General features: G+C 39.3%; 1 protein-coding gene across 7 annotated transcripts in view; it reads left to right on the forward strand.

Moving 5' to 3' along the window:
• Window positions 1-403: 403 nt before the first annotated feature.
• Window positions 404-12,184, forward strand: part of CACNA2D1 (calcium voltage-gated channel auxiliary subunit alpha2delta 1) — a 391,747-nt gene continuing 379,966 nt past the window's right edge. For all 7 annotated transcript variants that reach the window (XM_036328345.1, XM_036328344.1, XM_036328339.1 and 4 more), the window contains exon 1: window positions 404-849. In XM_036328345.1, the coding sequence (XP_036184238.1) occupies window positions 755-849 (95 nt within the window). In that variant the 5' untranslated portion in view covers window positions 404-754. The remainder of the gene's footprint in view (window positions 850-12,184) is intronic.

A 12,184-nucleotide genomic window follows, 5' to 3' on the forward strand; every position in this document is an offset into this window, starting at 1 on the left:
CGCCTGTGCAAAAATAACCCCCGAAGACGCCGGCCAAGTGCCGGCTGGAGCCTCCGCAGCCCGGTGCCCGCGGGGCGGCTGGCTGTCCCGGGGGAGCCCCGCGGGGCTGGGTCCGCTCTGCCTCCGCTCGCCGGGCAGCGGCAGCGGGCGGGCGCCGACTTGGGGAGTTCCTTTCTGCCTTGTAAGGAGGGCTGCTCCGGCCGTCCCCGCCCGATCGCGCTGACGCCCAGCCCTCCCTCTGCCCACCCCCAGCCGCCTCCCTTCCACTCCCCGGGAGCAGCCAGACGGAGCCTCTCCCCGCCACAAGTCTCTCCGCCTGCCATCCCCCCATTCCGACATCCCCCCGCCACCCCTCCTCCTCCGCCCCCGCCCCCGCCCCCGCCTCCGCCTCCTTCCCCTGGGCGATCGGGGGAATAAATCAGGGAAGAAGCCGAGAGGGAAAGAGAGATAGTGAGAGTGCGCGGGCGCCAGCAGGCTCGCCCAGGTCTGTTTCCAAAGTCGCCCTTGATGGCGGCAGAGGCGAGGCAGCCGGGAAGCTGAACCGCGAAGCGAGCTCGAGGGTCCGCCCGCCGCCGCCCCTTCCCCGCGCCCGCCGCGCCCCTGCTCCCCCGGCGCGTCCGCGCCCCGGCCGGCGCGCCAGCCCTCGGACCTCCGCGCCCGGGCGGAGGGCGCCCCTTCTCCTCCCCGCGGCCCCGGCCCCGCTCCTTCCTTCCCGGGCTGGGGAGGGAGGCGGGATTGATCTTCGATCGCGAAGATGGCTGCTGGCTGCCTGCTGGCCTTGACTCTGACACTTTTCCAATCTTGGCTGATCCGCCCCTCGTCGGAGGAGCCATTCCCTTCGGCCATCACGTAAGTCGCCGGGCCGGGCAGGGCTGGGAGTGCCGGCCGAGGGCGCCGCTGGGGCTGGGCGCCCGACTCCGTGGCCGAGTCGCGGGTTTTCCTGCCCGTGGGGGTGGGGAGCGAGCCCGGCTGGGATCCGGAGAGGCCGAGCGGGAGGAGGGCGCCGCTCGCCGCCTGGATGTGCTCGGAACCGGGGCGTCCGAGGGGCTGGCCGCCCTGGCCGCGCGGTCCCGGGAAACCTCCGCCGGCGCCCTCAGCCCTTCTCTTTAAAGGATTCTCGAAAGAGTTTATAGGTGCGCCTTTCCCGGGGGGGAAGAGAAGAAAGTTTCCAGCCACTTGACCGCTCTCAGCCACACGCAGTCTAATAAAAAGTTGTGTTTGGGCTGGGCGTTTTACAAATAGGTAATGTCAGGCTTGGCAGGGCAGCCCGGACTTCGCCCGCACTTGGCCTCTGGGATGCTCTCCAGTGGCTCCGGTGTCCAAACTCCTGTAGGTCCTCAATCCCAGGGCGCACTTGACAGCCTCTCTGGCCTGCCCGCTCCCCGCCGCAGAGTCCGGGCCACCAAGGGGTCTTGCAGGTACTGGGGCCACCCTTCCTTAGAAGCATCTAATTGCCGGAAGACTTGGGGTTCCTGCTCTTAGAATGAATTGAACCTATTCTTTGGGGGAGGAACTGAGCCTTACCAGAGTCTCCTGTAATTCTCTATTATTTTTAAGATTCTAAAATAACTTGCACACACACACACACACACACACGCACACGCGCGCACACACACCACCTCGCTGCTTTTCTGGAAATAGAGTGTTTAAAGGTAGCCATGTAGTCACACGGCAAGGAAGGGAATGAAACCTAATTCTCTCCTCTCTTTTAGGCTGGGAAAAAGAATCAAAGTCCGTGGCACAAAAATACACATACATACTTTTAAATGCGCTGAAGAGCCTATCAGGCATTCTGGGAAAGCATTTATTTTAGTTCTTGAAGCTACTTTAAAGCTTCTGAGAGTAGGTGATCTTAAGTGGATGAGTCACTTTAATGCATTTTACATAACAAAAACAAAGCCCACGGTAGCCTTCCCGGTATGTATGATGTTGGGAATTATTTGCTGTCCTTTTGTTGACCGAGTGCCGGATACGATAGTTTTTGGTGGATCCTAACTGTGAATCTTTACCAGTTGGAACCCCGCGGCTATTAGATTCAGTGCATTAGGTGCCAGTGCAAGCATCTGACTGATGCACACTCTAACCCAGAGGAGGGAAGTGTCTAATATTTTTATCATTGATTTACAGTCATGTTCCTTTTTAGATAATCTTCCATAAAAACGATTGCAGATCCTATTTTTGTTATGAAGCAAAAGGGTAAATGCCATCTGTGGACCTTCATTCAATTGGCAGCATGTTCCAAGCAGATATTTTAAAACATAAAAAGAGTAAAGATTACCCTATAGATACTTCAAAATTATTTACTCTTACTAATTTTTTACTCTTTCTAGCTTGGCCTATACAGCAAGAACTCCAGTGACTCACTTGCATTTTGTGTCAAATAAAGAAGTGGCTTTTTAAAAAGGAGTCTGTGTATTTAGTTTACACCTTTTTAGTCTCATTTTTAACTGACATATTATCATTATTTCTATCATTTGGAGGTTATGCATCATCACACCATTGGGGAAAAAAACTATGACTTTAAACTCCAACAAACTACAACCTTTTATTCTTGAATGTGACATGGTAAAATATTAATGTAAAAATCCTTTTTGTAAGTACAGCTTCCATAAATGATTTCCTCAAATTAAAATAACTCAGTTTTCATGGTCAGAAATTTACTAGAGACAAGAAAGAAAATAAATAGTGGGCGAAAATAGGAATTAGGAAAACAAAATTTTTTTAAAAGATTTGAAATTTATTTTTTAACCATGGGAATTTAAGATGTCTTCAAATTATATGAAACATCATTTCATGAAATAAAAGCCATTTAATGAAAGATTTTGTAGGTCTAAGCCAGTATCATATAGATAATATTAACCATATTTTTGTAAGACTGCATCTTCAATTATTATTCATTTGGAAAGTTAGTAACACTTTCCAAATGAGGACAAATGATAATTGACATCTGTACTTCATGTTAGATTTTTGAATAAATTAAAAAAAAATTAAATTGCAGCGTTATTTTCATCAAGATGTGATTCCATTTGCTTTTCTTGAAAGAAAAATCATATGAAGTGTGGAGATCAGGAAAAATCTCAAATCTTTGGAAAAAATTTCAAGTTTATAAAAACTGCATACAAAGATGATAGCATTCACTAAAGGCACATTATTATGCTTCTATGTGTAAGTTTCTCATTAGTAAATCATTAGTAAATTTTGGATGATTTTACTTTTCAGAGAAAAGGTAACATGAGAAGTTTTGATTATCAGAAAAGGATGCCATCATCAACACACTCTGAAATTAATTATGCACTTACTGGAGTGGGCCTCAATTCCAGCTAGTAATTCACAAAGTGTTTCTTTTAGAGTGTTTATAATATTAAGAGCTTAAGTTTTATTATAATAAAACAAAAAATTTTCTAAATAGCTTCAATTTTTTGCTGTCTGCTTTCTCATACATTCTCATAGCAGATTCTTCTGGATTAAAGTAGTAGTTAAATTGTTCTAAGTGTTAATACTAAAATAACTTTTTTTTAAGACAAGGAAATTTTGATACAGTTCTTTGCTAGGTTAGGTTTTCCTTGTGGAAATAATTGTCTCAATAGGTGTGAAACATATATATGCCATATGGTAGCAACCACCTCATGCATATTGGTTTATATATAAGTGGAAAATACAGTTTTGTCGTGTTAAAATGCACGTTATATTGGTAGTTTAAAATACAGTTTTCAAAAAGAGAGCTCTCGCTTGTTCTAGAAATAATTTCTTGACTCATATGTGAAAACACTTCTATTTTAAAACTCAGGGTAATATGTATGGAAGCCAGTATTATAATGTTAATTTAAACCTGTCCCTCTTAATCTTAGAACCTATTTATAAATTCAGGTTTTTTTTTAAACATCGTAGTTCTAACTACTCATGTGAAACTTTTATCTCAGTCATATCAAAATGCCAATCAGTCAAGAATAATTGGCTGAGAGACCACTGGTATATGGTGGTTTTATTATAAACTGTATAATGGGATAAATTACAGGTGTCTACATGAGATATAGGATCTACACGAAAAAACATAACATCTTATAGAAGAGTAGTACTTAGGGGTTTAAATACTTAATATCTATCTATCTATCTATCAATCATTCAATCTATCTATGCATATTTCTGTTACTAGACAAATTTAAATTTAAAGGCTGCAGAAAAATTTTTTTTATGTCATTGGAATGACTATGACTTGCAATGAATATCTTTCTTTACTATGTGTTAGAAGTGACAATTATTCTCATTTGGGCTTAGCAATTTCTTCCCACATATTATGTATACAAGAAAATCTGTCCTTGGTAAAATGAGATAAAATATTAAATGTAAAATAAAACCTTAAAACTATGAACATCAATAAATCCCTGTTAGACCTTTAATTTGTTCTCATCAGCTTAAGCACATGACATTTATTATTTCACAGGTGTGTGTTTAAAATATGCAACAGTAGATACATTCTTTTCAGATAAGTAGTAACATGATGTTAAATTTATTAATGTTTACACATAGTAGTATGGGTAGCTATCTGGATTGGCATTTGGATGAGCATTAGGTTGACAGAAATGGATATAAACCAACTTTTTTTAGAAATATACAAAGGCATAACTTATTATAGTTTATAACAAGGAGATAAAATGTGCCTTTATTTTTTCATGGATTTCATTAATTTAATAAGTACAGATAAAATAAGAATCTAAAGCAAACTGTTCATTTTGGAAAATATAAAAAATTTACCACTCTTTCTTCAAAGAAACCTCGCTGCATAGACACCTTTCTTTTATTTCTCCAGTATTGATAAAAATAACATAGTTTTACACATGGTGAGGTCTTGCAAAAACCTAAATAACGTGCAAATCATGTATGCAAATTTAGTATTTATATTTACAGTATAAATTCATAAGAAATAATGCATTTAAGAATTTTAAAAATAATTTGAATCATTGGTTTTCAATACACATGTAAATTTCCAAGGAAGTAATCTGTTCTTCTAAGTTCACCTCTTATTTTCTTATATGTGTCTTCAAACTGTTTATAAGCTTAAACTGGAGATTTAAATGGTTAAAGTAAAATATATTTTAGGCAAATTGCCAATTTATTGATTTCCTTCAGTGACTTACATGTATGGACATAATCAGTTCTAACATAAACATATATATCTAGAAGTTTGGGGAAAAAAATCAGAATTTCAGTATTTCTGAGAAGTAACATTTTATTGCTCTTAAAAGTGATAACCCTTTATCATTTGTAATAAAAGAGCTGCCTGTTATAGTATTTCAAAAAGCCTGTGAGCTGCTTTCATGGGGAAAGAACTCTGTTCTCTTTCCTCCGCTCCACTTTTACTTGCGGCTGGTAGCCTGCATCAGGCACTGTTCATGGATTATCTGCTTAGTGCCGCACCTGTTCCCAAGCCTTTCCTATGGTTGCGTTCCAGTGTACATAGAATTATACTGCGATAACCAACCACATAGCTTACACACGCTTCATTTTTTTTTTCTTTTGTGTGCATGAAAAGAAAAGAAAAATGGTTGTGTCGTATTGTTTACAGAATTGAAAGAAAGAGGGTTTTTGACTTCAATGTCACTTGAGGTAAAAATAGTAGCACTTTGTGAAAAATACTGTATTTGCCATCTTTTCCTTCTGGGTCCAAAATATTAACATTGCAAAATTAGATAAATTGTCTAGTTTATATTACTATAGTACTCTATTTAATAATATTATATGTGTGTGCAAATATATTCAGGGTGGGGCAAATGTAGATTTCCAATTGTTGGTATGGAAAAGAATACAATAATTAATAAATAATAATACAAGAATAAACTGTTTCACATACGACTGCAGACCTACTTTTGCTCCACCCTGTTTCTATATATATGGGAATGTATACACACCGTAACAGCTGATAGCTGTAGATTCTATTACATTTTGAAAATGAAGTGTATTTTAATAAATATTGTCTTTTTAGTATATATACATTTTGGGGGGGACACTGTGTGTGTGTGTGTGTGTGTGTGTGCGCGCACATGGATGGATTTTTTAAAACTTCAAGTGGTTTGCTAGGGTAGAAAACTTCAGTAAGGTAAGATTTTTAACAAATATTCATGCTTTAATGTCTGCCAATCCACAACCGTTTTTTAGGGATTAAATGCCATTCAAAATATTTTTCTGACACTAGCATTTAGAATAACTTGTAAAGAAAATAAAATGATATATTGTATGCAAAAGCAACTGGAAAATGCTCAGATCATATAGTGACAAGTTATTAACATAATGATGATTGAAAAGAAGTATGATTCTAAAGATAGTCTTGCCTCATTTAAAAAATAAATATTTTATTATTGATTTCAGAGAGGAAGGGAGAGGGAGAAAGAGATAGAGACATCAGTGATGAGAGAGAATCATTGATTGTCTGTCTCCTGCATGCCCCACACTGGGGTTTAAGCCCTCAACCCCAGCACGTGTTCTGGCCTGGAATCAACCTGTGACTTCCTGGTTTATAGGCTGATGCTCAACCACTGAGCCACACCAGCTGGGGAGTTTTGCCATCTTTTAAACAAAACAAGCATGAGAAAGAAACTATTGCACATGGAATATTGGGGGTACATATTAAGAGGTCTATGCATGCTAAACAATTTTGTTTCTGCCACTTACAAATGGGATACTTAAAAATTTGTTAAGAATTAAACATATTTGGCATTATGACATTTTTGGAATGAAGGATAAATGTGCCCATGTTTTAGTTTTATTTGTAAAATATAACTTTCAGGTTTCTTTTTTTTAATAGGAATTATATATTTTGGAGTATTCTAATACACATGAATAAACTACTATTAGCAATCTCAAATAGTGAGTCAAATGATCATTGCGCCTTTAAAATTTGCCATTTGTACAGATTGTAACAAGATTCCAAACAAAGAAAAGATTGACATTGTGGCCTCAACAAACTGGTGCACTTTTACAGTTAATTTCAGTTATTCAGAATCAGGGTGTTATATATGAAGCAATATTTAAAGTTCTGTTTGAATATGAATGTGGGATATTTCTGGCTAGATGTTATTTTAACATTTGCTTCTACTGATTTTTTTTTTTTTTACCATATGCCTCTGCTGGGATAAAAAATTAGGATATATTTTAAATTCTATATCATAAATGGGGGAGCTACTTAAGCTAGAAATGATGGTAATACAAATAATGTTGTTGCCCATTTTAAATGCTTCAGATCTGGGGATAATCTTAACTGTCAATTTGAAGTTCTTTTTTTTTTCTGAGTAATTAAAAATTTGTGATAGTCTCCTGGCTAATTAAGAATTCTTCTATTCAAATAACTAATTGTTAGTTCTCTCCTTCATGCACATGCATATTTACTATTAATGTATTATTCAATATAACATTGACTCTATTGGGGATATTTTGGTTTGTTTTTTTTCCCAAGTAACCTGTGATCAGACCTCAATTTCGGGTCCTCCTTCTCCCTTGATTCTTCTCTCACTGTTTCATGGACTTTCTTTCACCAGACATTTCTCTCAATGGGAAATTGTTGAGGGATTTTGATGCACAGATGTCTGTAATGTATAATCAAAACTTCCACCAAAATTGTCAGTCTAGACAATTGTTTCGTTTGACATTTGCCCACATACTGTGGGGATAATTAGGGGAAAGAGGGAAAGAGCTAATAAAATAGTTCTCTGTGTAAGGTGCCTACTGTCAGGCTATGTAAAGGGATGGTTAGACATTAATGATGTCTTATTTTCAGGATTAAAGGAGGACTGGCTCGGTAAAATAAAAAGGCTTAGGCAGCCTGGAAAGTCTCCTGTTTTAAAAAAGTGATCTAGAGGCGTGGTCAAAATGCCATGAGGAATGATGCATGTGTAAAGTGGGGTAGACAGAGGAGCCCTTGGATTACAAAATTAAAGATGCTAAAGGCAGCAGTTGGTTATTTAAAATTTTTTCTTATTTTTTTCCATGTCCCATGTGAACTTGGTTTTTCTAGTGCTGTTTACTGAACATAATATTAGCTTTTATATATTTAAATATCCATATATGGAAATTCACCTTAGAAACAAACCAAAGACAATAAAATTGTCTCGGTCTCAAAAAATAGAAGCAATTAAACATTTTTATTTTTTATAAAACTCTGGGGAATTGGTTTATTGGATAAGAAGTGTTACTATAATTTTTTTTCATTAGATTATAAGAAATTAAATAACTTGCAGGTCTGTAGGCATCTATGTATTATACCAGAGATTATTTAGACTTCAAGGTAGATAATACATCATATTTTTGAAAAATTTTAATTTATGCTGTCTCTAATGTCTCCTGCTTCATATATTTTAACATCAAATACAATTTAATTCAATGAATAACGCAATTATTATTCAGTACAAATTATATAATGCACTGAGCTACGTTCTGAGACTCCAAACTGAGGAAGAGAGTCCCGCAGGAAGGCATTCACAGCTCCAAGGTAACTGGGAAGCAGTGGGACCAAAACATGATCCAGTAAAAGCACATACCATGTTGAAGAAACATGGCCTGTTCCGTGTTAGGTCTGGGCTCCTGGGTAGGAAGAGATGTTGGTGGGACTGGATTGTTGGTTAGAGTCTGAATTATAAAATGTTTGCATCAGGGCCATCTTTCTACATGACCTGAAGGGAGACAGGCAGTGTTTACAGCACATGGACATTTGTGGTAGCCCAGCTCTGTGTACTCAAATTTGGCCTCCATCCTCAGATTTTTTAAATTAAAAATAAAAGTTATAGGCTTTGGCTTATAATATCTAGAAGGTGGATGAAAGAGACCAATATTTGAGGCAGAGACAATGAGAGGAGCAGCTAGTAGACCATGGCAGCACTCCCAGAGTGAGAGTTGGCCACGGTCTAAAAAAGAACAGTGGTCGTGGGAAAGCATAGCAGGTATGGAACATACTGCAGAAATAAAATGTCAGGTCCTGTTGGTTTGGGTACTCGGGGAATCAGAAAGAGAGAAGAGTTAGAATCTAAGATCTCTACCAGGTAGATCATGTTACACTGAACGTTGTACATTAGAGCGCACAGGAGGAAGACCAAGTTGGTGGTGGGAGTGAAGGAACTGGGCTCACTGTTGGCCATTTTGATGAGCAGTGTGTCTGTAGAAATATGTATCTAAAGGGGATTTGCAGACACATTTCAGAGTGCAGACTTTGAAGTCAGAAAAAAAGGCTCATTCATCTATTTAGCAAATATTATTTCGTATCTGTTAGGACAGGCATTGCGAGTTTCCAAAGAAGAACCTAGATACAGCAGGGTTGGGGAACATCTGGCCCTCGGGCCATATAAGCCTGGAGGGAACATTTGGCCTGGCCATGCCAAGGCATTAAGGGTGAGTTAATTAAATGTTAGACCAAATATAGCAGGCTAATTTTTAGGTTGATGATTTTGTATGGCCCGGGAATGATGTTATAAATATCCAAATGATTTTTAGAGATCTGAAAAGATGAGTCCTTTAAGGAAGTCACCAGGCCACGAGGGTACGAGAGCAGTTTCAGCAGCGTGTTGCTGACTGCAGCATGATTTCAGTGCCTTGGGAGTGCGTAGCAGCTGAGACTAGAAAGGTGGCAAGTGTAGATTGTTCTTTCAAGGGATTTGACACTGTGAGGAAAGGGGAAGATGTATAGTGGGTTCAGAGGAAGACACTTTAAGAAATTTGGCACTCTTGCTTTGTTTGAAAATAGGAGTTACAGTATATTAGGTTGTTTGGGATTTCAAGTAGTAGTAGTAAGAAACCATAGGACTATCTTGAACCAAAAAGGGAAATATTGTTCAGTGATAGTGGAGCTGGATGATCTATTATGGGAGTCAAGGTCAAGGATGTGCCAACAACTGCAGAAGGGGTGGGACTGCCAATGGGTTCATCCCTTGCTCCTGTCTACAGGTTTTCTTTGACTTTTCATTCTCTGTTCCCTGCAAATTTGCCTTATCTGCTTTCTAGCGCGCATGATATTGAATAGCTGGGAGAGTTCATATTTATCCATCAAAGCTTTGAACTAGTTTGAGACTAGAATTCTAGTCCAAACATAGCATCCTATGTTGATAGTCTGGCCATTTAGTGGTGATCAGGAGATGGGATTTGGAGAAATGATTCTGGTTACCAGAGCTTGGGGCACTTCGTTATACCCCGGTCAAATCTCTTTAGGAAGTATTACATTGCAGCAGACCAGTTGCTGTTAGCCTGGATAGAGTAGAGGTAGTTCTTAGAAAATGGCTCCTGAGGTTGGGGAAGGTTGTAGAGACAACGAAATAAGTGTTACCAAAGGGGAGATTTGAGGGTATCTGAGGGAGGAGACCAAATGGCAGAGAGATGAAAGAGATGAGAGGCCATGACTGATAGGTGAATTTCCTGCCAGGAGGTGAGGAATGGATCAAGAAGAAGAATAGTGTTTTACAAAGTACCTTTTCGAAGATGAATCAGCCTTGAGAGTTAAAGCAGATGTTTGGGATATAGAATAGATGCACTTTTAATTTACTGGAGATGTTTTTGGAGGAATGTTTCAAATTACATATTCCATTCTCAATGAGGAATGAGCGGGTTCAGAAATGTAATGCATACACATGAGTGATGTTCAAGTTCTGAGATGCACAGACTAGAGTTTCTCCTTACCTGATAGTAAGGAGACTCAGTTCATAGCTCTATTCCCTTTGGACACAGCGACAGTTGATCCTTTTTTGTCTTTATTTTTTTGTTCACTTCTTTTGTTAGACGACATTGTTATCTTGAAAATCCATTTTGTTTTGCAAAATGTTATTAGATTTAATAAGTATATATGCTCATGGTAAAAAGAAATATGAGTGAAAAGAAAATAACAGAAAGAGGAAAGAGTTCCTGTTTTAGCAATTTATCATTATTTATTAATTATTTTTTGACAGATAGGGGAGGTTTACTACTACATTCTATCCCAGTCTTTAGCAAGAAGAAGAGATTTGAATTGGAACAGTTCCTGGTCAATAAAACAAAATGAAAAATTTGGTAAAATAAGAAACAACTAACTGAATATTTCTGCAAAGCATGTTCCTGGTCACCTCTTAAAGGGGCATCTCAGGTCTCCTGAAGGCCTGGAAATTACTGGCAGCTGCCTTCACAGCGGTTGCCTGAGCTTCCAGGATGACTGATGAATGGTTAGGATCACACATGCCAGCACATCTATGAATCAATGTCGATCCCATTGGTATCAGTGCAGTGTGGAAAAATCACCCCCGTCGTTTGCAACAAGAGATGAGAAGAGTTAGATGGGCTCTGTATTTTTCTCTCGTTTCTCTCCCATAGGTATTCACTGTTTACTTGAGCTAATTTTGATGTCTCTACCTGCAGAATGTATGGACACTAATGCTAAGCATTCTCTTTACATATTATAAGATTGCTTTCTGACATTTTTGAGCTCCTTCTGTATGCCAGGCACTGTGAATTAATACTCTGCATGTTTTTGAACCCATCCAACTTTAGTTAGTTAGTCCCCTAAGAGAAGTATTATTATCCTTGTTTTCTAGATTAGGGAAGTTAAATTTAGAGTATGAAGAACTTTTATGAATTTTCTTAGGAGCAAACTTTGATCTCAAACAGTTTAATTACTTAACCTGCTGTACTTTGCTGTCCTTCTGTGGCAGGGGCTTTGATGTGTTCGCATCCAGTCCTCACTTGGTCCAGCCGTGGCTGGCTGAATATCTCAGCAGTGAGGTGGAGGGGAAAGGAGTCAATGTAAATAGAGCAAAACTAACTACAAGTCTCAATTTCTCCATCTGCAGAGCCAGGATAACTTTAAGTAGATCCAGAATCACAGTGTTATACCATGAGGCTCAAATGAGAAGGTGCGTGGGGAACTTGGAAAGGCTGTTTAATGGCCAGGCTTTAGTATTTGTATCACATGTGATTTTTTTCTGCCTTCAAGAAATCACGAAGTGCTGACTAAGATTCAGTGAGCTAGCTTAGTATGCTAATATATCATTGGGCCATGCGGAAAGCCTTAACTGAAGGGGGGAAGGAATGCTTATCAGACCTTAAAAGTGTCTCTTTGTAAAGCTTCTGTGGCCTTAATCATGAAGAGGGATGCGGTGAACTTGAGAGAATGAAGTGTTTTGGTTAAGGACAACCTGTGCCCTAAAGGAGACCATGGAGAAAGCAGAACCATCAAGGACTCTGT

The sequence above is a fragment of the Myotis myotis genome, unplaced genomic scaffold (genome assembly GCF_014108235.1).
Source record: "Myotis myotis isolate mMyoMyo1 unplaced genomic scaffold, mMyoMyo1.p scaffold_m19_p_11, whole genome shotgun sequence".
Classification (NCBI taxonomy): domain Eukaryota; kingdom Metazoa; phylum Chordata; class Mammalia; order Chiroptera; family Vespertilionidae; genus Myotis; species Myotis myotis.